The sequence below is a fragment of the Rattus norvegicus genome, chromosome 9, assembly GCF_036323735.1.
Source record: "Rattus norvegicus strain BN/NHsdMcwi chromosome 9, GRCr8, whole genome shotgun sequence".
Lineage (NCBI taxonomy): Eukaryota > Metazoa > Chordata > Mammalia > Rodentia > Muridae > Rattus > Rattus norvegicus.
In genome coordinates this window covers 18192811-18218203 of record NC_086027.1, presented here as the reverse complement: position 1 = coordinate 18218203, position 25393 = coordinate 18192811, and the positions used below count along the sequence as shown (strand labels likewise).

Here is a 25393-nt window from a genome sequence, read left to right as displayed (position 1 = left end):
CTACTTTAGTGCAATGTGGAGGATAAAACTGTGGTGATCCAGACCAAAAATTAAGTAGAATACACCCAAAATATCGGAGGGTAGTAACTAGTGAATTGCTCTCACCTGTATAAGCAAGGCAGTGCAGCGTGTGCACAGGAGTTACTCACTGTGACTCAACCTATTATACTGCCCCATGGCTGGCTCTCTCCATCTCGGTATGTTCAGCAGAGAGGAGACCTGTGAAGGCCAAGTGCTGGTAACTGGGGACGCACAGAATGGGAAAAGCATTGATGGCCTAACAGGGCCTTGCCATAAATGCTATGTAAGTAACTGGTGATGAAGGTAATGGGGCTGAAGAAAGCCATAGATGAAGACTTTTCAATTCCTTACAGTGCTTACGGAGCCATGGCTACAATTCTGAAAGCAAGGGGTATAACGCAGAAGTTCATTACAAGTGCATTGTGGGTTATAACTTTACACAGTGTATGCACGACCCAAAGGCAGATGAAAACATTTATATTAAAAAAACTCTACGTGGGCAACAGTGTATGTCCACATGTGATAGAGATGTGTAAGAAAGCTCAGGCTGCTCTACAAAGGAATCCAGTCAGAGAGAAGCCAAGGGGGAAAGCAAGAGGGGGAGCCATCCCAGAACGTCCCTTGGCTAGCAGAAGGCAAGTAGTTCAAAATAAGTCAGGCTTTGTCAGAGCCCAGGAGCAGGCTGCTGGGCTAAAGCTGTGAGGGTTGTGGGCCGAGGAAATAGCTCAGTGGGTAGACAATGCTTGCTCCGTAGACATGAGGATGCCAGTACATATCCACAGACCAGGTAAAGGCAGGCATGGCGGCATATGTCAGTACCCAGGACGGGTGGGATTGAAAGCAAGAGTCAGAGGCAGCTCTCAGGAACTCACCGTCTAGCTAGTCTAGCCCAAATGGCAAGCTCCAGGAGAGACTGTCTTTAGAAAGTGACATCCTGTCAGCCCCTAGCTTGCATACCCGAATGGGAGAGTGTACGAGCACACATATACTCCCCCCCAAAACATCAATGTTTATTATACTAAATATATGTGTGTACATACAAATCATCACAAAAGAGAGACAACTAGAAATAGAAAATCTTCCCAATTATATCTCTAAGGATCTTATATCTAGAATATATGTATAAAAGACAACTTATTCAAAAAATGAGCAAAAGACCCAAAAAATGTTTCTAAAAATCTGTCCACACACATACCTTGGCACACATGCACCTATATACGCACACAGACAAGAAATAATCGCCACTCACTAAATAAATATTCTTAAAATCTCCATAGCTACCACCTAAAAGCAAGCTATAGTAGTCAATTTACAATTTACATTTCAGATGGCTGTCAGCAGCTGTGGGGGTGCTGGGAACCAGACCTCAGTCCTCTGGAAGAGCAGCCAGTGCTCTGACCAGTAAGCCCTTGAGAGGCTATCTCTTGATGGAGAGGGTGAGGAACAAGCATGTTATACTCAAGATTTTTTAACTGTAGGTTAGTTCTTACGTGACCTTGGGTAGTTTAGTTTATTATTCTTTACAAGTCGTTTTTTATATGTGAATTATGAGTAAAAATTTAAAACAATACATACATAAAAATATCAGAGATATACGTCCAGACTTACCGAGGTCTTTAGTTTAGTTGATAGTAATTTGATTGTCAAGGATAATCAAATGGTTAATTTAAAGACAGGAGTCACAGAATATTATATGATGCCTTTTGAAAGCCGTAAGTAATAAAACGTAAAATTTGTTTCAAGTAGGTCTCAGCGGCTGCCTTGTTCTATCATTTATTTCTGGACACAGTTTTGGTTCTCAGATTGCATTCGATCCATTTATCAGCCTATTCATGAACCATACTTATCTATGGACAAGTGGCAGTCCTGAGCAGGCTTGGCAGGGGAAGAATTAAAACAACAAAATTCCCTGAGACTCAATAGATGTAGCAGGGCTCTTTTTAAATTCAGCTATCCTAAGTCTAGGGTGAGCCTAACATGGTAATACTGTAGAAGAAAAGGTAGGCACGGCCTGGTGGCTAGCCTACCTGGAACACTGTGCTTCTAACTAAGCATGGCCCACCATGCTCCCAAATATTCCTAGAAGTCAGAACACTCAATCGTGAAGTGTCCTGAGTAGCCAGTAGCTGGCCTGTGGACGAATGCACTCGCCACATCTCTTGTACTTCTTCCACATAGTGCGCACGACTGTCCAGGCTGTGATAATGTGCTAACCAATAGGCTTCCACTACGTAAGTGGTTGCTCCTATGCAATACATTAGGTGCTGCTCCCATGTGGTTCATCTCTGCACCCTTTATCTTGTTAGGGGACGGCCAGGTAAGGACAGCACAGTACGACTGAGCTTGGTGCAGCTGCACGGTTCAATCACCTGAGTCACATTACAGATCTGGAGGCCTGATGCCTGCCTTTCAGACCTGTCCGGGATAGCAGAGCTCAGGAGGACTGCGCTTCTCTGCGAAGCAGATAGGGCAGTTCTGAGGATGGTTCCAACTTTCCTGTTGAGCTGCTATCCTTGACAACCTTGCCTGCCAAATACTGCTTGGACCTAACCAAGGATATAACCTCTAGATGGATTTTCATTTTGCTCAAAACAGGCACACAATACGCAGTGATGAGCAGCAAACAACTTCCAGTTTGAAAGAAGAACAGAGTTCAGTGCTCTTATAATGCTGGTGTACTGTGTAGGTGTCACTCACAGCAGCGTGGCCCTAACAAGCACTGGTAGAAACACAGAGAGAATGGCCTCCTTATTTGCAATTGCTGCTCTCCTCTTTAATGTCCAGCTTGATTTATTGTGGAAAGGGGTAAGGCCAATTTTTCTAACCAGATTAGACAAGGTCCCCAGAGGGGACAGAACCGTCATAAACATCTGGGCTGGCACTTACTAGTGCAGATCGATTGTCAGCTCCTATTTTTTCTACCATAAATACTTCACTCAAGACTGAACTAGTAGAGTGTGTCTCTATCTGCTTTTTTCTGGGGAAAGGCAATATATGTGATTATACTCTTTTTTTTTTTTTCTTTTCTGTTTTTCAGAGCTGGGGACCGAACCCAGGGCCCTGCGCTTGCTAGGCAAGCGCTCTACCACTGAGCTAAATCCCCAACCCCGTGATTATACTCTTAACGTAGTTTTGGTAATTTTGTTTTCTGTAAAAAGGAACCATTAAGGATGATAAAACTTCCACTTCCTGAATTGCTTCTATTGCTTATTGGTAACCAGCTCTCATGGCCTGAATATCCCAGTTATTCATGCATTTGTTCCAGGGCTAAAGACCTAGTGAGCCGGTCTGGGAGTTTTAGATGGGTAGGGGAGGCACATTCTTGGCACACTGCCTTAATCTATGTGCATTGAAGATAAAACTGTCTTGGGAAGACAAGCAAGAGACTCGACTAGAAAAGTTTGTTTCAGACCAGTTAAAATTATAAAATATAGCTACCACAGAGCTTAACTGTACAATGGCACTTTCAACTTCGGTTATCAGGAGACAATATTTTGCACTTCTGTGCGACTGGCCTACAGCTACAGCCACATTGGACAGATGTTTTTAAGTCTAAATGCAATGCAGAACTACCTATCATTTCTCTGCTATGCAGATTGAATATTTTGCATAAGCATTCAAAGACGCATGTTTATAGTTTTAACTTTTTAAGTTTATTGTTTTCTCCCACCAAATGTACTGTCTACAGATGGAGACTCAAGCCTTTGATGGGTGGTGAGGAATCGCTCAAAAGAACCAGTTACGTACAGACAGACGCATTACACATAATGTTGGGAAAGGCTAGATTACAATTTTCCAAATATGTATCTGAGGAAGCCTCCTCGGAAAGAAACATTTTCGGAATTTCAGCTGTTAATCCTCAACAGCTGGTCCTATTTACAAGACTTGGTCAGTGGGAAATACTGCTGTTTCCCCCCGAGTGGTTCTCCCCTCTCTCTAGTGCCATCGCTGTGAAAGCAGACTGGCGCAGTAGTCTCCTTGATGTCGTTCCTTATTACATTAGAAACAGCAGCCATAAAAGCAGGCACAGCAATTAAGCAATGTGGCATCCCACTATTAGTTTACCTTGAAAAGCAACCAAGAAAATTTGAGGATGTGCATCTTTCCGACTACAGGAAACAGCGGCCGAGTACTTATTTTTGGAACTCAATAACTTTCTGGCAGTAGAGGTACTTAATACTGAATAAACGATTACAAAGGACTTGTCAGACTTTTAATCCTGAAGACTTGGCTTTGTGTTGAAAATGTTGATAGTGCTTAACCACTCTACTTCAAATACCATCAAGCAGGTTTAAGGCAAAATTCGAAGATGTATGTAGTGTAGTTTAGGCTTTTCATACTGAAACGTACTGAGTTTGGTCAGAGATGATCTAATAGTCTGGGTAACAGTGTTAGAAGGAGTCCACTAGAGATGCCTACTCATATCCTATAGCTTATGGCACCGAAAGTCAGTATTTCAGTGACTGGGATTACACTCAGGTATTTGAAAAAGTGTTGTCTGAGCATTTAGTTATGAGCTTTTAAAACAAAAACCACATTCAGGTATCTTGTTCTGGAGTTGTGTATGAGGATGAGGAGTGGGGGCAGTTGCACAACAAGCAGTTAACAGATGCTAAGTTAAGCAGTTAGGGTAAGTTTACACAAGCAGGGAACTTAAGCTAAGCTAAGCTAGCTGGAATATGCAGATTCCTAGAATACAGTTGGGGAATTTTCCACGAGATTCTCCATCAAGGAGATCAAATTCTAGTTAAACCTGAGGCCCCAGCAAGGATACCTGATAGGAGGGCTTCTGCATTGTCTAACCCTGTCACTTTCCCCACTGGTTCTATGGGCATGAGTTAAATTGTTGACCTGTCCTTTTCTAAGGGGCACAGTTGGTCCTAGGGACCAGCAGTTTAATTATTCATGAAGTTGAGGATGTAGGGTCCCACCATTAGCCTGATCAGGATAAGAATCAATGGCCAGGCTATTTAACACTGACAGTAAGGTGGTCAGCCATGGGAACCAGGTAAACAGACTAATAATACACCCATTATCTGTTATTTCATTTTATTGACATTGGCCATGGAGAAAATATATCAGTTATCAATGTGTATGATAGTAGCCTCGTTTCCTCCCCCAGCAGAATGCTTGAGTCAAAGCTAAAAGTTCAGCTTGTTGACCTAAAGTTACTCTGCTTAACGATTGTGCCCAGTTAGTCCTACCTTGGGTCATCACTGCGGTCCTTGCATACATGATCCCATTCTGTGTAAATCTGCTCCCATTTGTGAACAACATCTTGTCTGGGGTCACCAACAGGACTTCAGTAAAATCAGGTCAGTCATCTCAAGGCAGTCTTGCAGGGGTCACATGGGGTCATCTGGCGGGATACAGGTGGGGACAATGTCTTTGAAGTGCATGGCTTGTAATCAGGTCACCCAGGCATAAGACATCCATCTTCCAGGTGGCCCTCAAAGGGGCCTCAGCAGAGTGTGGGGCTGTCTGGAATAGTTTGTGCTCTAAAGTTAATTTGTCAGCTTCTTTTATTAGCAGGGCAGTGACAGTTATGGCAACTGGATCAGGTCTCTTTCACGGAAAAGCTACTCATCTATCCTAGGGTCCCAGGGGTTTGCATGAGGACCCCCTAGGCAATAATTCTGGTCCCATCCACATAAAATGGAAATGGCTCAGTAAGGTCTGGGAGGGCCAGACACCAGTGTCTTTTTCATAGCCATAAGGTCCTTCTGCTCAGTTTCAGTCCATTCCAAAGGCTGCATACCCTTGATGCTGGCATAGAGGTGCTTGGCCAACTCAGGCCAGTACCCAACCACCCCAAGAAATTTCCATACTTGTTCTTTCTTCAAGTAGGGTTGGGGATGTGCAGGATGCCCAAAACATAGTTGTGGGAAAGTGCTTTCCTTTCCTCTAGGTTGTAGTCTAGGTATGTGACCTAAGGAACACACAGTTGAGCCTTCTTGGCTAAGACTGTAGCCCAGGGCTTAGGGGGCCTCTAAAAGGACTTCTGCTATCTGTTCACATTCCTCCTCAGAAGTCACAGCCATGAGGCCATCTACACATGTTGGAGCAGGGTGGTTTGTGGCATTTTTTTGGTCTACATTCCAAGAGATCTACACTCAGGGTCCCCATCAATGATGGTGAGTCCCTGGACACCATCTTATGGACAATTTGCATATCTTACCTATTTGCCCAGGGGCAGAAATCAGTTATAAGCTTTCTAAGCAATTTCTACAAGTTGAGACCTGTTTATCCCTTCAAATTCTTTATAATTTCTGGAGCTTTCTTATGTTTGAGTCAATTAAATGACAAAGGCCAGTGGCTCACTCATTTGGGGATCATCTGGGTCTATAGGGGTAAATACCCAGTATGTGTTACAAAGCTTTTCAGAAACCCAGATGACTGATTTGATCCTTAATTTACCTGGTAGATTTTCTGGCTGCCACTTTTAACATTGCCAATGTTTTTTTGGGAAAAACAAAGCATGTTACCCCCCCCCCTTTTTTTTTTCTCGGAGCTGGGGACTGAGCCCAGGGCCTTGAGCTTGCTAGGCAAGCGCTCTACCACTGAGCTAAATCCCCAACCCCAGCATGTTACCTTAAAAACAGCTTCCAAAGAGCTTCTTAAGGATCTGTGGCTTATCAGAAGATAAGAGGGTTTTGGGGTCTTCATTATGTAAGTCACTAATGAGAAAAGGACATAAAATCATGCACCCAGAAGTTGAACTTCCAGGTCAGGTAATTATTTTCTCTTCCCTGCAGTATAGGTACAAGTTTGGGATTTCTCTGGGAGTCCTGGCTGCACCGTAATTATTTGGGACACCAACAAGTGGGCACAGGTCTTAAGAGGATGTTTCCTGCACCAGAGATAACCGTTGGTTATTGAACTAGTAGCTGTAGTTTGTATATATACACATACATGCACACATAGGCATATATATACATATATATATTTATACAAATAGACACTTGAAATAAATTCTAATTATAGCAATTATAGACTAATTTTAATCTTTGATGATTCAAAAAGCCACACCTTGATATCCTGTATAGCCCTGGTATCTTAATTTTCTGTCAACTACTCAGAGCTGATCAACTATTAAAATGTACCTGTGTGTGCAAGAAGTCCTGCACCTATGGCTTCCTTTACAGAACTCAAAGACTAGAACTACAAATGAGGATGGTACTTCTCTCCTAACATACTCTTACCAAATTTCCTCAAGATTCCAGAGTAGTAAGTATACATTTCATTGCAGATACTGGGGAAAAATACCTTGGAAGCACTCTTATTTGAAGCAATGTTAACCTATAGGGTTATCTGCAGATAGACAAAAGGGTTAAAGATATCACCCTCCAATATGAGCAATAAAGCATTTTATAGCAGCTAACACGAGGACTTTGCTCAAGTGACTAAAGTTGGTTGTGTACTCCAACGTTCCCAACTACTGTTCATGCTGCAATGAAAACCGAACCATTTTCAGTTTGATAGTTTTTTTTTCCTCATAAAAAGGTATGTGTAGGGGTTGGGGATTTAGCTCAGCGGTAGAGCGCTTGCCTAGCAAGTGCAAGGCCCTGGGTTCGGTCCCCAGCTCCGAAAAAAAAAAAAAGGGTCTGTGTATAATGACTGCCTAAAAATGGACCCTACAGGCTTATATATTGAATGTCTAGTTACTAGTTGATATAATATTTGAGCAGGAGTATGATCTTGTTGGAAGAAGTGTCTATCACTGGGTGTGAAACTTCAAAGCTACTTCTCCAGGATTATGCCTGCCCTCCATGACACACCATGCTCTCTGCCACAATAATGGATTTAAGCCTCTAAAGAGTAGGCAGGGCCCATGAAATGCTTCCTCTTATTAAAAATTGCCTTGATCACAGTGCCCCTTTTTAACATACATGTCTAAAATATGTGTAGATATAAATATGTAAACATATATACTTTTTGTAGAACGTCTCATGATTTTTATAAATTAATGCCCTGGCTAGCAAATGCAGCATATTTACAATTTCAGTCACAAAGATTTACACTGTCACACATTATTCACCAAAGTTTACTCTCATTTCCAGAGACATGACAGTAAGTCAGTGATGCTTTTGAAAAAAAAGGTTTTATTCATATATGCAAAGACAATAGGTAATAGGAACATACTTTTAAGTTTAAAATTAATCTTCCATTTTGAAAGGTTCAGTACTTCTCTCTTCTTTCTCCCTTCTCTTAAATACTTGACTCCAACAAAACAGCAGACAAAAGTTTATTCCCTTACTTTTCTTTAAAGTCATAGAGCAACAATTACATTTGTGCCTCAGAATTTAGGGTATCATTCATAGTAAGTTGGAGATTTAATCACAGAGTGGTACATGCAAGAACATACACTACAAATACACTGAAATAAGGGGACAAACTGTTTTCTGGTATACTGACTTGGTGACATAAAAGAATTTTGACTTCAGATGTAGAATAAAATTAAGAGTTAAAGATCATTAGGGACAGTTGTGATATGAACCTGGGTTCCATTAAGTTAGACTAAGTGGAATCTCCATGTTTAAGGGAAAGGGCTAATATAAGACAGACCAACAAGGCATTTTAAAACTCATGTCCCTGGCAGATCAGATGTTCAGCCAATTGTTTTGGTTAGAAAGGTACTGTTACAGTGCTATATTCCTAAGGCTTAGCCCTGAACCACTCATAACTGTTACTTCTCTACTTTATACCAAGGAGCAATCCTGACTAAATAGGAGCAAGATTGCAAAAGACTGTGGGTACAAAGGTTCTTTGCTGTCATAATGCATAATGTCCAATGATCTAATCTAATCTAAAAACAGATTCATTTTAGCACATTCTTGGGATACATTTATGAAACAAATTTTGTGGTTTAGAATTGTCGAACTGTTTTGGACATATTTTACTTTACAAAGGGAAATACAATAGACTAACAAAACTAAAAATGTATTTACTCTGTAACAACTAATATTTTGAATGTTTTTATAAAAACAATTTCTTTCAGATACTCTGATTAACTTTTAAGTAACATAAAAAATTTTCAGCACTCTTTAATACCAGTATTTTGCACAATTTTAAGACAGCCATTGAGTTTAGCATTTTAAGAAAAAAAGAGTATTATTAACTCACTAAGAATAGCTTATGCACCTAGTGAAGTTTGTCTTGGATTCTTTAAACAAAATTATACCCAGAATTTTAGATATCCTAATTACCATCCCAACCAAATAAATAGGATATATGCATATGTGTGGATTCTAGATAAAGGGTAAAATATTTTGTATAAATGTTAAGACCCACTGATTGGACTGTTAAGAATCTGTTTTCCTGGGTTTAGATAAGGAAGACTTCAATAAAGCTAACTATATATTGAGTTCCACTGATTAAAAATGCAGTTCTAAAAATTCTGCTTTTGTGGCAAATGTTTAGACAAATAATAAATGTAAAGTACAATATTGTAAATACTGTACTACTCAGTACCTTTTGAGAAGTGAAATGCTTGTAGTCAAACTATCAAAATTCTGACCTTTCAAAATAGGTTTATAAAATCCTTTTCTTGAAAATTAGTACTTGCTTTTGAACTCTTAAAATGCCAATTTCAATTAAAAATCCTTAAGGTAAATCTTAAAAGTTATTCCTTTCAACTAGTTTTCAGTTATTTGGAAATTATTTTTTATCTTTTTTACTTGCAATTATTTTTTCTTTCAACTATATGGTGAACACAGAACCAGTTTCTATATAAACATCTAATGAACAGATTTAACATAAAACTAGGCAATCTAATATAACTTTTATAGTAAGTCTGAGTGATTTGTCAAGTTTTCTGTAATACTGAAAACTTTTCAGCTTCTTTTAATATTCAAAACCAATAACCTCCTGAGATGAGAAAGTTAGCAGAGATGATCAGATTTAAGCACTGCCCGACTTCTTCTAAAGTGATGTACTCTTTTATCCTAGAAAAGACAGAAACAGTTATTTTAAATCATTGAAAATTCCATATTACACTACTGACCAACGAATATGAAACAACCAATGTGTTGTTTTAACTTTAAATATAATAAATGAGGAAAAGGAGATCATCTTGTAGAACTCTGCAACAGTAAATGCACCAACTAATTAGGCTCTATTAAATGATGAAATTAAAAAGGAATCCCAATAAACTCGGAATAGCAGTTACAATTAGTACCATTTTAGATAATGACTTAGCAGGTGAATCAAAGACAGTGGAAAATGTATGTGATTATTAAAACTATTATTTTAAAAAATTTCACCATAATTTATATGTGTGTGTATGCACACACACATTATGTGCCATGGCTCATATATGAACGTCAGAGTTGCTTGCAGGGTCAGTTTCTCTCCTACATCATGTGGGTTCCAGAGTTTAAACATAGGTCATCAAGCTTAGCTGGTAGCAAATGCCCTTATCTACTGAGCTACCTTGTCAGCCCAGCCCAGCCCAGCCCAGTCCAGCCAAACCAACCCAACCCAACCCAACCCAACCCAACCCAACCATCCAACAAAAATAACATCAAGACTTGGGTCTGGAGAAATGGTCTAGTGACTAAGAACACTTATTCTCACAAAGGATATAGGCTGGAATTCCAGAACCTATGTTTCAGCTCACAAACTGTTAACATCCTCATCTGGCCTCTGTGGCATCAGGCACATAGGTAGTGCAGACATACACACAAAGAAAGCATCAATACATACTGAGAGGGAAGAAGGGGGAGGAAGGGAGGGAGGAGGGTAGAGAGAGAGAACACACATGAGAGCGCCAAAACCTTGTTCTAACAACAACAAAAAACTCTAGTATTGTTTTTATTAACAACTCCATCTGACGGAAACCATACTGAGAACAGTATTCTATAACTTTTGATTAAAAACTAAATCTTGTATATTTAAGGCTCGTCTTTAATCTGTGAAGATATTTCATTTCTTATGAAGTAAAGGTTAAGAAAATGAAAATGTTTTCTCAAGGGGATTGGTCCTAGGAATCCTTTCCCCCATGGATATAAACACCTTCGAGTTGCCCAAATCTCTTATATAAAATGTGTTTGCATGCATATACATTGAAGATAGTCCTGTATACTTTAAATTTTTTTTCATTTTACCACCTAATACTGAAAGTTTTACTGCTTTGAGGGGGAATAACAACATAAAGTCTATTCATGTTCAGTATAATTTAAAATATCTGCATATAATCAGTTGAATTCAAGGATACAGGATTCATTGATACAGAAGACTGATAAAGACAGAAAGCCATTTCCTTTAGTCTGTTCTTTATGGAGATGTAGTTATAGGAAAGTGAATCCTTAAAAGGGGAAGTAGGGTTAATAAAATATTTTCTTTTTTACACAATTTAACCAGGTCCTTTTCCTGGGGACCAGATTCTGTTGTTATTAGAGTGACTTCTATGTGGCTAGCAGTGACTCATTTGGTAAAGTACCTGCTGTGCAAACATGACAAAATTCAGATCCCTAGCATTCCCTTAAAAAGGCTGGTAACTGAGGTACACTATGTAATCATAGTCCTCAGGAGTAGAGGCAGACACAGGTAAATCCCTACAGCACATAGGTCAATCAGCCTAACCAAATGGATGAGCTCCAGATTCAGTGGAAGATCCTGCCTCAAAAAGTAAGGTGGCTAGTAATAAAAGACATCCGAAGTCCACCTCTGACTGCCACAAGCACCTTCATATGCATATGTACATAGGAAAACACACACACACACACACACACACACACACACACACCACATAGCCTGTTAATAAGATAAAACCCCACTTAGGCTGGAGTCTAGAAATATAGTCGCAAAGGCTCATATTTTTAGAGGGCAGGTAGAAATTAAAATTATGGAACTGAAGTTAAAGAATGGGATTTACCATGGAACTAATCAGTGCATTCAATTACAATAAAACCAGCATTTAATTCATCTTTGGCTCCATAGATAAAGTGTTTGTTCTGTATCAGGACAAAAGTTTGGGACCCTGAGAACATCTACTACAGGCCTCCATACAGCCACTAACACCCCTTGGACATACAGACATACACAGAAGTAAAAGACAAGAGCAGGTCATTGTAATTTTTTATTCCTAACTAAAAGCGGTAGAAATCTTGAGTTCAAAAAGGTTTTTTTCTAATACTAGGTAAAACCTGAATACTGAATACTTTCTGTTTTCAAACAAGTCATTTTATACCTTTAGCACTTTTGGGCAAGTTAACTACTGCAGTTCTATTTTGCAATATGAAGGGGAAAAAAACCGCTCAATTTTAAATGAGTATCTTTTACTCATGATGCAAACACAGTACTAACTTTGACTGGCTGCCTAAGACTAGAGGTTAGAAATGGAGATAGACTAATAGGCAAGGGTTTTATTTCTGGGATGGCAAGACGTTTTAAATTTGATTTATAGCTGTACAATTCAGTAAATATACTAAAATCCTTTGAATTATATACTTTAAATGACCATTCCATATTATATACCTATTATTAACTTGTTATTTAAGAAAATCTTCCCTTAAATGCAATTTTCTTTCCACTGGACTAAACAATTAATAGCTTTCATATTCAGACTCAAAAGGAAAGGGACCTTACAGACTTTGTGTTCTACTCATCCTAATTTTCTATCTGCAATCTTAGGGGCTGGAAGAACAGCACAGTAGTAAAGCGCAGTCCCTGATTTCTACTTTGCAAACAAAATGACCACAATGAACAGGCAAAACTAGTCTTAAAGAATCATCTGTCCAACCTGGGTGGAAGACCAGAAGCCAAATCTTGGCTAAATTCAAACTTATATTCTCTTCCACTTCAACTCTGAATCAACTTCTATTTCTTTTCACTTGGCTATTTTCAACTTTCTCAGTTTTAGTTCTTTTCTTTCTCTATAATGCTCAAATATGTTAATCAAGCAGTTCTTTTGTCCTCTTAATCCAAGAGTTATAAATTACATTCTGCTTTCAAATTTCTCTTTCACTGTGTGGTCAAAAGTTATTTTCTTATCTGCCAACTCTCACAAACTATTTAAATTACTTGTGTAGGTCAGAGGTTTGCTTTCTTTTGAAAAATTTTTTTATTAGACATATTTATTTACATTTCAAATGTTATTCCCTTTCCCAGTTTCCTGTCCATAAGCCCCCATTTCCTCCCCATCCCCATACGGGTAATTACCCCTATCCATTCCCCTTACTGCCCCTGCCCCCCCACATTCCCCTGCACTGGGGGTCTAGTCTAACCTTGGCAGGACTAAGGGCTTCCCCTTCCACTGGTGCCCCAAAACAAGGATATTCTCTGCTACATATGCAGTTGGAGCCTGGGTCAGTCCACGTATAGTCTTGTAGTGGTTTAGTCCCTGGGAGCTCTGATTGGTTGGCATTGTTGTTCTTATGGGGTTGCAAGCCCCTTCAGCTCTTTTCTGGAGCCTGATTGTTCTCTACCTTTTTTCATTGCATTGAGATCACTGATATAAGTTGTCCTGGCTACACAGCTTGCTTTAGGATCCTATCTTTGTCTTTTGGAGACTAGAAGGAATTCTAAGGACACTGAACCCACCTGACATTTATGTGAATCTACATTCAAATTCATACTTGCTTGGTAAGTACTTTATTCACTAAGCCATGTGCCCAATGGCTTATAACCCGTTTAACTTCTCAAGTTTTTTTCCCCCTAAAGACAAATTATTTACTCTAAGATATACACCACATCAAATACATTGCTGGGTAAAACTCAACCACCATAAGCTATAATAAACACTTCAATTAGCTGGTTTAAAAATATATACACTACAGAAAAAGGTAATTTTTCAATGTTAAAACACACACACCTTTATTATAATACATACTATTCTTTTCCTACCTTGAAGTAGTCATCTTGAGTAACAAGAGAGTTTCTCAGTCTGTTCTCAGGGTTAAACAGACAAGAGACCACTGTCTGTATGCTTCGGTCCACAGATTTCTGTAACACAAAAATTTGAAGACAATAATTTTATTAACTACAAATGGCTTTTTGAAAGTATGCTAAGCATATCCTACTTATTTTTAAGAAAGTCTTTCATAATGTTGAACTCATGATTTTTAAATATTATTTCTCCAAAGAACACTGGTTTAAAAGCTGAATTTATTAAAGCATGTTATTTCCCTTGAAGCATTTATTTTTCCTATTACAACCAGCTTTAATATTTCAAAAAATGTATCCAGAATGAAATGTCAGTTTAATTGTACAAGCTACTTTAATTTATATGTACATACGTACAGACGTATATATGTATGTGCCTTAAACTTGCTATGTAGCTAAAGCTGATTTTGAACTTGATTTCTACCTCTCTAACGTTGTACACCATTATACCACCTTATTTTTCAAATCTTAATAATGTAGAACATGGATCAAATCAGGTGATGTATTACCTTATTTTTCAGTAGTTTTGTTTTTGTTTTTACTAATGAACACAGATGGGAGATGTACTCAATGAAATTTTACATTATACACATTCCCAACATACCAACTGCTTTATTCAGTCAACCATATGAATTAGAATTTTGAAGTGAGAATATGTTCACTATCAAATAATCGTTTTTAAAAGCCTATATGGTAGAATACCACAAATGGTACATATTACTAAAAACTGTAAATTATAAAATACTTGGCAAATATAGTTCACACTCATTGTAGAAACTGGCCAATGAATTCTACTAAGTCATACTAACCAACAATACCTAAAATATGTTTAAGAAAAAATATAATTAGAACAGAGGATATGACAAGGGAATCAAAACTCTATGTTTGGCGTGTTGTCATCTTGTACATTAATTGCAGTTAACTTTCATTTTTTTTTTTTTGGTTCTTTTTATTCGGAGCTGGGGACCGAACCCAGGGCCTTGCGCTTCCTAGGCAAGTGCTCTACCACTGAGCTAAATCCCCAACCCCGTTAACTTTCATTTTTAAATCTGGGCAAACAGATCTACTTGTCAAAGAACCATTAATAAAAATATAAAAATCAGTAAACAAAATTAGATTTTTGCCTTTTGTGGGCCATTTCCAGAGGCTGGAGCAGCATCATGAACTGAGCATTCATTGGGCAAAAGGTCAGCTCCTGGATCAACTTCACTGCAATGGTAGTTAACAGTTGTATAAGCCTATATTAAAATGATGAAAAAGTGTAATTAAAAAGACATACATTCTAAGTCATCTGTTTTTCAAAATGTTAAGCTATTTTAGAAATGGTTTTAAACTAAAAGGCTAAAATTAAGTTTTATTTTAAAATGTCCTCTGTCAACACTATCAGAATCAGGATTCTTATAAAAGTATAATGTAGTAATGGAGTATGGGAGAATTTTCTTGATATAGTTTTAAAATATCCAATTTTCATGAAAGTTAACAAGAGCTTTGGTGTTTTACAGTTAGTATTTTCCTTTATTCCTTTCATAAAACGTTATTAGTGGTAAAGTATTTGTCTGGCCCTATACATTTTCTCTAACTAGCACAGTTAGAGGCAGATTCTAGAAAGAACAAATGCTAATTCTGAATCTAATATTAAAACTACTTTTTATGGATTATATATCATACCAACAAATAACCAAAAACTTATTATACATGAAGCAGTCACTGTGCGTAGGCATACAAAAATAGTGTACAAAAAAAAAAAAGCAGTTTCTCTCTCATGTGTATTATGTAACTGAGGTAAAAGAAAGTAAAATATGTATTACAAAAAGGTAATCAAATATAAACACATACAATATGGTAAAGAAATATATTAGAAAATACTGTAAGACTAATAAGAGTATGCTCAGCTAATTCATTTTACCGGAGGTATAACATAACTCCTCTGCTCTCCAGCAGGCCACTGCGGTGGCATCTTAAGAAAAGGAAACAAAGATTACTCAATCCCACATTTTTACAAAAGAGGTGATAACACAATATTAAAGTACTCATCATGCCGGCTAATTTCTTATTATAAAACAGGACTAAAGATAGATACCCTTTAGCTTCTGCTATCTGTGTACTTCTCATTTTCTTTTATATATAAAGCCTTCCATTTTCTCAGAAGTTGGCATTCAGGAAAATTTAAAACTGTAGTGGCTCTTAGAAATTATCACTACAGCTATAGCCATGGGTCGTAAATATGGTCACATCTATTGGAAGAAATTTATGGAACTACACTTTCACAGCATCCAGCACAATTAAACACGATCAAACAGACTCTGGATGCTGTAAGAACTGGGTAGTATTTTATTTCAACCTACCCTATAAAAATTTATAAAATTCAGCTTGGATTTTTCAGGTTTTGACAGAAGTGAAAGAATGCATGCTGAAATAGAAGATAATGAATTTTTGTAAATAGTCTGAACAAAATTTTTTCCTTGTCAAAGTAATTAATCTCTAAATAATATTGATGCTTGAATTATAGACTATTTTCCTTTAATTTTAAATAGATAATATGTGTCAATTTTATATAAACACAGACTATACTAATATCCCAAATTATTTTTCTTTCCCTTAAGATATCTGATAATTCAAGTCCCTTCACTTGGGGCTCAGGGAACCCTGGGGAAGAATAGGCAGAAAGTATAAGAACGGAGGGGATGGAGGACACTAAGAAAACAAGGCCTTCTAAATCAACACGATCAAAGATCACATGAACTCACAGGGACAGATTCAGCATGCACTAGGTCTTCTGCATATATAGATGTTATGGCTTCCAGTTTAGTGTTTTTATGAGATTCATGTGTTTGTGAAGTTTTTGTACCATCTCTTGGGCTCTTTTCCTTCCATTTATTTTGTTCAATTCTGATTTTTTTCAGAAATTCAGTAATTTCTGATTACTTTTGTTTTGATTTTATTGTAGTATTATCCCTTATGTGGTGGTGTAAGCAAGCCCCAAATAAGTGCTTTTTAAGAACTGGTGTGGCCATTGTCTCTCTTCTTCACAGCAATAGAACACTAAGACACCTTAGAAACCTATTTATAAGGAGTGGGTAAGAATGGGATGGAACTGGGGAGGAACTACAGGAAGAAGAAACTAAAATCAGTATAGTACGTGAGAAAAAATTTTTCAATAAAAGAAAAAAAATACCTGATAATTATAAACAGGCAGCTGATATCCAGTGATGACCTGAACTGGTGAACTCGGATAAGGAGGATATGCCTGAGAATATAGTTCACAGAAAAAAAATAGATAATAAAATAAATTTGAGAAAATAAGAGTATCATTCACAATACAACAAAAAGCAAATTTTCTTTCTATATATAACAATACTATAAGTAGAAATATAGATGCTAAATAAATGACTGGCTTTACAAAGATAATTATTTGTCAAATAGGAAGGAAGAAAAGACAATGTTAACGCTGCTTTTCCAAACCAATAACTACCTTAGGAGGCCATCATACACTGATTATATAGTTCTAGTAGGGGAGTTAAATTAATATACCTTCAGTTTCTTTATAAAAACACTTTTGTACAGTATCATTAGCAGCAACATTAGCAAATAATATCTAATATACTGCTGGTATTTATGCTTTTCTTCTGTATTTAATTTCTAAAGGTTAAGGGAATTATAATCTCAAACTAGAAAAATGGCAAATCCTATACTTTTATTTATTGACTAAAGACAAGTAGGTCACATATGGACCTTGCATCAGTTAGAATAGAAAATTTCTTCTAAGTCATTATTTATAGCAAGAAAGATAAGATACAGTCTATATTCCACATATAAAATATATAGGAATTTTACTATTATCTTTTTCTTCTCTGGCAAAAATATCTCTCAAATTGAAAAAGTAAAATGTACCAATTCATCAATAGGCATAGTAAGCACAAAAATTTAAGTTTAACCAATTTCAGACAAATTAAATGCAAGGGACATGATTTATAGAAAAAAATCCCTATCAATTTTAGAACCAAAATAAACTTAGATGTCAACAACTTACACAAGGAGGCATTTGGAAAGCACTTCAAGTAAAAAATAGACTAACTGATGGGGGCCTTTGGGAAGATATCAACTAAGAGAACTTACAAATTGTTTCTGAATACTTAAAAACATTTTCAAATTAAAAAATGTTTTTTACAAGAAAAAATAGTACAATTCTTTTATATATATATTCTTCTGTATGTCTTAATGTGGCTACCAAGGTCCTGGGATAAAAGCTTATAAACTGTAGAGAGGCAGATTTCAGCATAAAAAGCCCTAAGAACAAGAGAGTAGTAACAAAATACTAATTACTTGGAAGTATTCTAGTAAGGAGTGGAGTGTGTTATCACTTAACAGCCAAACTGTGCATATAATTTCAGAGCTTAAGACGACCATTAAATACATGATTAAAATGCAGGCAACTTTTACCTGAACATACTGAGTGATAGGATTCATCATGGTTGGAGGCTGCATGTATGTCTCAGCATTTGGACTACTCCAAACACTCTGGAACTGTGGCGGAGGAGGAGGATTAAAAATCAAAGGACGTGGCTGCACATGATAAGTACCTTTAAAAAAGTAAAAAGAACAAAAGTTACACTGAGTTCTCTGAAAACCTAAGCAGTTTCATCAAGAAAACTTCTGGTTTTACTTACATAAATTTTGTTTCCTGATTGCAGGGCCCAGTTTCAGCTTTTTGCCATGGAAATTAATCTGTGACTGAAAACAGTAGCAAATGATAATTTAACCTTTCATTTCCAAGACTTTGGCAAACTACTGTGCTCAGCCTTACTTTAACCAAACTGTCATTATGCATCAAATTCTGTTTCTAACTCTGTCTCCACTTGATTAAGCTAGAGGCCTCCAAGCAAGCAGGTTCTGACAAGTTACAGAAGATTATATTTTGATTTTAAGCAGAGAGGAAACATATTTTCTCTGTATTTTATAGAAGATTGATTATCCAGGACTTACTCAACACTAAAGCACCACTAAGGAAGACTTTTACAGAAAACTATGACTTACTTCTACTATCTTCTGCACATCCACGTCATTATAAAATGAGACAAATCCATAGCTAGAAAGACAAATGAAATACAAAATCATAACTACATAGTACTATGGTTTAGACCTAGCATTCTATGTAATAGAAAGTGATAATAAAAGATCAATATATTATGATAAATATGCTGAGACAGAGAACAGATCCTCTATAATATCATTGCTGTTTCCTTAATAATATGTCACAATGTGCTAATATTAACATTAATTGACCAAGGTATATTATCTAAGGCAAGACAGCTAAAATTTAAGAGTGTGGAATATGCTGAGAAAATAACTATTTAATAACCCATTTGTGCAAAATAGAAAATATTGAAATACAAGTAGTAGCAAAAGAACTGATTTTAAAATAACCTTTGTCTATAAATTATCAAAAGCAACAATTTCATTAGTTAGTATGCCCATTTTCAGTCTTGTCTAACATTCAAGCAGTTCTCTAGTCATACTTAGTTCTGTAAGTAGTAGCTTGTATCAAGATGTTTACACACCCCTTCGACACACCAGTTCGATCAGTGATTATCTTCACTTCTTTTACTGAGCCATATCTGGCAAAGAAACTCCTGATTTCGGTTTCATCCATCTACGGAAAAGAATTGAATTTCAAGAGTAAAAATTAAGCATTAAAAAGTTCTAATTGTAAAAATGATATTTGATTATGTGAAAGTCAATCTCTATCTGCAATCTATTCTACTTTGTTGAGTGTACTTTTAGTTTCTATGTATTAAAACCAAACCTGCATAAATTTTAAAACAACAGAAAACCCTTTTAGGTCTACACATCAGCTTCCATTGTCCACAACATTTTAAGTAGTTAATTTATTGAGCTAGATCTCAACTATGTTGCCCAGGCACCTCTTGGAACTTCTGGGCTCAAGCACTCCTCCCTCCTCTTCCCACCCCAACACTACTTGGCTTTATAATTTTATTTTAAAGTTTGAATGAGATATGAATACAATACCCTAACATCAATTCCACCAACAAAAACAGTGTTTGGCATGATTTTGCCTTCTGGCAAAACGTATCCTTGACTGGTGGTTGCTGATGAAGACTGAGTGCTGGCCTCTCTGGAGACAGCTGAATTTGGAGCCTCAGAAGTTGTGGCAGACTGAAATTTTGAAAATAGACAATTTTAAATATATATGCATATATGCTCACACATGTATATACATACATGACAAATTATGTAAAACATTTCTTTTGTATTTAACCTAAATTAGTGTTACTCTAGCTGGTAATACAGTGTAGTTTAGCTTCAGGACTTAAAGCAATTAGAGAACTGGCATGGAAATTAAAGAATGTAGTACTTTCAGAAATATCCTTCTTACTATTTTTTTTAAAACAAGTGTGGTAGTTTGAATTAAGAATGGCACCCATAAGAATTAGGAGGTATGGTCTAATTAGGAGGTTGGAGGAAGTTATGTCACTGGAGATAGGTCTCAAAAGGCCAAGCCAGGCTCAGAGGCTCTCTACTTGTCTGTGGAGCTGTATGTAAAACTCTTAGCTCTCTTTTCAGTATCATGTCCACTTTTATGTGCCATGCTTTGGCCATGTTGATAATGAACTAAAACTCTGAAACTGAAAGCAAAACCCACGTTTTCTTTTTTAGTATATGTGCTGCCGAAGCGAGCACCCATGTTTTCTTTTTTAAGAGTTGTTGTGGTCATGGTATCTTTTCACAGCAACAGAACACTAAGACAACACATTTCTTAAATATGTATAAGCATTTTGTCTTTTATGTAAGTGCACCATGTGTGTGCTAGTGCCCGCAGAAGCCAGAGAGATTTGGATCTCCTAGAACTAAAGTTATAATTGTGAACTGTCATAAGGGTCCTCTGCCAAGAGCAGTAAAAATGCTGTTAATCACTGATTCATCTCGCTGGCCCCTTCATGTCACCTTTTACACTATATTGTGAGAAAAATGCCAACTTTACAGTTTATGAAAATATTTTGTTTGATGAGGTGGGTGAAAAGTTCTGATCTATGACAACTAAAACCATTATGCAAATAGTATCAAATTTTAATTTTACTGGGTATGTTAAATCAAAAGCATATTAAAACTCCAAAGTAAACAAAACAGCTCTTCAAACCCCCAAACAGAAAAGTATCAAACTCTTAAATCAATCTTTTTCCTTTGCCTTTCTGTTATCAAATTAATATAAATCTTAACACTGCCATATTAATGTCCGACTGACTTTAGAAATAAATGAATTCTGTTCCTATTCCTTAATACTACTGTGTTTAATGCATGTTTTGAAATAGCCGTTTCACCATTTAAGCCCCACTGCCACCTTGAAATTTTCAGAGGTTAGTAGAAACAACACCATCTTTTATTTTCAGAAAGTCTATACATACAACTCATTTTTTCTTGATTTTGATCCAAACTCTCTTCAATCAACATTCAGTAGATTCTTAATTGGTTAACATGAATTTTTCTAAGTAGAACTTATAGGGAATGTGTGTATGGAAGAGGCAATACAACAGAGCACAACAGAAATGGACTTAGTCAAAACACCTACATTTATGTCTTACTAAGTTGTAAGCAGCGTGCTTACCAGAGTTTATCTCTGACAGATTACTCTGAGAATGACTAAAATACTGTATTTGAATTTGTTTCAATGAAGTTAGAAAAGTCTCCCCCCTCTAAATTTTACTATCTTAGCTGACTTTATTAACTCGAAATCGATTTATGAAATTTAATAGGTAAATACTGAATATTAAGGGAAAACTAGAATACATAACTTGTTTATATATCAAGAAGCTAAAAATGTCAATTAGTTTTTAAAAGATTAACTTAATAAAAACTAGAGATGAAAAATTGTCAAATTTTTTGCTTTTATCTACTTAAGTCCATATTTGCTGTTTTGTTTTCCTACATGAGAATTACCTTCTTCCTTTGAACAGTAAATCCCCTTTGTGATATTTCATGCTAATGAAATGGCAGGGAGTAAGATTATTAAATTTTTTCCTTCTTTTACTATCTTTCAATTTAAGTTTTATTCTAAATGTAACTATTATATATGCTATGCATCTTGGACTACTTAGAACCTGACTTGATTTGATTTCCTAACAGACAATCTATCCATCTCTACTCAATTTTTTATTCAAAAATAAACTCAAAACATAAAAGAGTTCTCTAATTTTTATAGGATTCCATTTCTCAATTTCCCCTTCTTGTATGGATGAATTTAGAATATATTTGCATTTGATGGTTCTTTTTACTGGTGTCTGTACCACAATACATGGATAGATTTCAACTTAGAAGTATAATATTTCACCAGTTAACCAGAGTATAAGTAAGTTATAATGCACCGATTCTCAGTACTGCGGGGGTACTTATTAAATGTCTAGGAACATTTCTGGATGTCACCAGTGAAGTAAACTTGTGGCATCTGGTAGGCAGCCAGGGATATTTCCGTAATAAAGGATTCCCATAACAAAGCATTACTGGGACCAAAACCTGTACAGGGATGTGATGAAAAATCCTGTTATGGTTACCTCTACAACTAAAGATCAAAATAATTGTTTGGGAGAACTTGCTTTTCATTGTTCTAAATGTTAGTTTCCTTGCTTAAAAAAATTAGAAAAAAAAAAAAACAAAAAACCTCAAATGTCTAACTGTATTCTTTATACAAAAGTAAAATGAATGTTTGGGAAAAGTTTAATGAGAAGGAAAATAAAGCATTAAATATTATAGGATGGTTGATTTGGGCTTAAACTACCTGTTTCACCAGAGCAAATATAAAATTGGTTTCATCTTAATAGTGTAATATGTACTAAAGAAAGCAAGCCATATCCTGGTCCTTACCCAGTAGGTGGCACTCAAAACCAAGAAAGCAAAGAACTCCATTTTAATAAGACCTAATGCCTACTGTATGCTTAATATTGTTTTATTTAAAATACCCACGACAGATAAATGCTTTAGTTACTTCTTTTAAAATATGATCAAAACCACTCTACAACCAAATACTTGTAAGTCAAACTTTGATGTTCAAGAAAGTGTAAGTTTTAAAGTTAAGAGATAGGGTCTTATTATGTAACTCTGGCTGGCCTGAAGCTTGCTATGTAGACCAGACTGTCTTCAAAGTCATGCCTCTATTTCTGGAGTACAACAGATTTTTAAAGGATGTCTTACATTGCCAAAGTTGACTTGAATTTCTAAAGGGCTCAAGTGATTCTCTTGCCGCTGGTCCCCACTAACCCCAATAGTTGAGATTTTCCCCACACCTACATGCCCCCTGCTGACCCTGGTGGAAAAGTATAACCTTACCCACCAATAGACTGTAATAGCATACTGAAAAGAAACTGTATTAAACTTAAGGCAAATTAATTATATCTCCAAATGAGCTATGAGTTAATGAGAAATATTAGAATACCAGCAATGAACTTGTTGGCTAGCACACACACTTTCCTACTATGTACAGTAACATATTCCATTATATTTGAATATCCACACATCAAATATTGCTAGAAGCTGAGAATAGATATTAAAAGATTTCAGGATAACGTTTTTGAAATGTAAGTCAATCACTATGCTAAGCAAATTTCCATGTATGTCCCAAATACTACCCAATATAAAGCCTGAAGTCATGACATTTCTGACACTAATGTAGTGAGTAAACTGTCCAGTATTGTGCGATCTTAATTATTGTGATAGATAATTCACAATTATGATTCACAATTTTTACAAATGATTACTAAAGTCCAACTGAATTTTAACATCTGTTGTAAACTGTATAAATTTATTCCTTTACCTTTAAAATGAAAAAAATTATAAACGAGACGCAACATCCAAGGGATTTGTGACTAAATGGCCATCAGCGTTTGCAGTACTGATTCTGAGGCAGAGTCTTACTGTGTAGCCTAAGCTAGCCTGGAAGCTACAAAGCCAGTGTCCTGGGGTGGGGTAGGGATTTCAGCAGGTGTCCTGTCAAGCTATCCCCTCCTTCACCCTTCCCCCAACCCCACTCAGGCCTCTGGCTCCTCCCCATCCCACGCACACCAGAAGCTAAACACTCAAGCTGACGCCAAGCCTCCTCCACCGCTCAGCCACCACTGTCGACAAGGCCTGGCCAATGGCGGCCTGCGAAGGCCCCGCCTCCAGCCTCCCAATAACCAAACTTGCTGAGTCACAGGAGACACAGCTGCCATCCAGAAGTCCACAGGCCCTGCCGCTGCCAGCCTAGGCGCCACCTGGCGGAGGAGCCCGCGCCCGCTCCTACCCGGAAGCCGCCCCTGACTAGGGCCTGGGCCGCAGGGTGGGGGCTGGGTGGCGGCCGGCGTGACCCAAGGCCTACTCCTGCAGTCACCTCCGCCCAAAGGCGGGAAAGGGCTGTCACGTGACGCCCAGGTCGTGCACGTGGCCCACCCTGGAGCAGCCCGAGGTCTCCAGGGCTGCCCGAGGCCACCGGCCTCCCGCCATCTCCCCGGGGCCCTTCAGTGCTTGTGTAGGCCGCAAAGTCAGCAAGGCCATGACTCCCGCCCTCCAGGCCTTACCCTGGGGGCTGTCCGGTGGGAGAACCCAGAACCGGAAATACGAAGGAACCCCTTTTTGCCTTCTCCCCCATTTCTTCGTGCTACATCAAAAAAGCCGAATTTCAACCTCCGTGTAAGGAGTCTGTGGCTTTGGGCTGGTCTTGCACTGTCACCCAGGGCCTGCCCTCGACTCACCATGATGGCGGCCGGAGGTCCGGTGGAAAAAAACTCGAAGGTGGCACAGAAGCCACGCGGCTAGCAGCTACTCGGGGCAGCTGCGGAGTGGCTGCCTGGCCGCCAACGGGCAAAACGCCGCGGCGGCGGTGGAAGGAGAGCCAAGGGCCTCGGAGACAGCGGAGCCGTGAAGCGAGCGTGGCGAGAGTCGCCGAGTCACTGAGGCGTGGGCGGCGCGCCCCCGGGGATGACTGTGCGTGGCTGGCCTCGTGGTGGGCTTCAGCCAATGGGCTGCAGCGCTCGGCCCTCGCGCGGGGGGGCCTGGGGGGACCCACGTCGCCCACGAGTACGTGAGGGGTGCGCATGGGGCATGCGCGAGGTACAGTGCTGGGGGCCGAGGTAGGCCCGAGCCCCACAGACAGACAGATGTACAGACTCACGCCACTCCCCCGCCCCCCAGAACCTTGAAACACGTCCTGTGCAGAGCTGTGGTCAGAGTTCTGTCAGGAAAGCATTTATTCAGGTCATTCCCTCAAAATGGCGCCTTGAGTACATATTGGGTTATCCCGTTGGAAAAGCCCGGCGACCGAATGGAAAAGTAACGAAACGCACCTAGAAATAGAAAATAACAGGCCCGTCTAGACAGAAGGCCTCGCCTGGCCGGACCCCTTCGCCCCTTTTGCCAGCCACATTTAGGAGTTTGAGTCCAGTTCCGTTTTGGAGGACATGCTCACAGGCTGGCCCTTCAGCCGTCAGGACTTTTTTCCCCCCGT

General features: G+C 38.1%; 1 protein-coding gene across 2 annotated transcripts; it reads right to left on the bottom strand.

Annotated features, from left to right (window-relative positions):
- Nucleotides 1–8103: 8103 nt before the first annotated feature.
- Nucleotides 8104–24841, bottom strand: Dazl (deleted in azoospermia-like). 2 transcript variants are annotated; one of them, NM_001413924.1, is made up of 11 exons: nucleotides 24642–24841; nucleotides 19933–20079; nucleotides 19464–19555; nucleotides 18940–18991; nucleotides 18573–18636; nucleotides 18346–18485; nucleotides 17081–17152; nucleotides 15812–15862; nucleotides 15030–15143; nucleotides 13867–13965; nucleotides 8104–9965 (listed from the first exon to the last, which is right to left on the bottom strand). In NM_001413924.1, exons 1-11 carry the CDS (start codon nucleotides 24642–24644, stop codon nucleotides 9903–9905), a joined length of 897 nt encoding a protein of 298 aa, NP_001400853.1. In that variant the 5' UTR covers nucleotides 24645–24841; the 3' UTR covers nucleotides 8104–9902. The 2 variants fall into 2 exon arrangements, with proteins under 2 accessions (NP_001400853.1, NP_001102884.1); NM_001109414.2 differs by lacking the exon at nucleotides 15812–15862.
- Between the last annotated feature and the right edge of the window lie 552 nt (nucleotides 24842–25393).

Bases quoted from the DNA above. Each gene is read 5' to 3' on its own strand.
- Dazl (NM_001413924.1), bottom strand. The intron at 15,863-17,080 runs GTATTTTTTTTC...CCTTTTCTTAAG, and splicing joins TGCCTGTTTATAATTATCAG to ATGCCACCGCAGTGGCCTGC. The intron at 9,966-13,866 runs GTAGGAAAAGAA...TGTCTTTTCTAG, and splicing joins CTCAAGATGACTACTTCAAG to GATAAAAGAGTACATCACTT.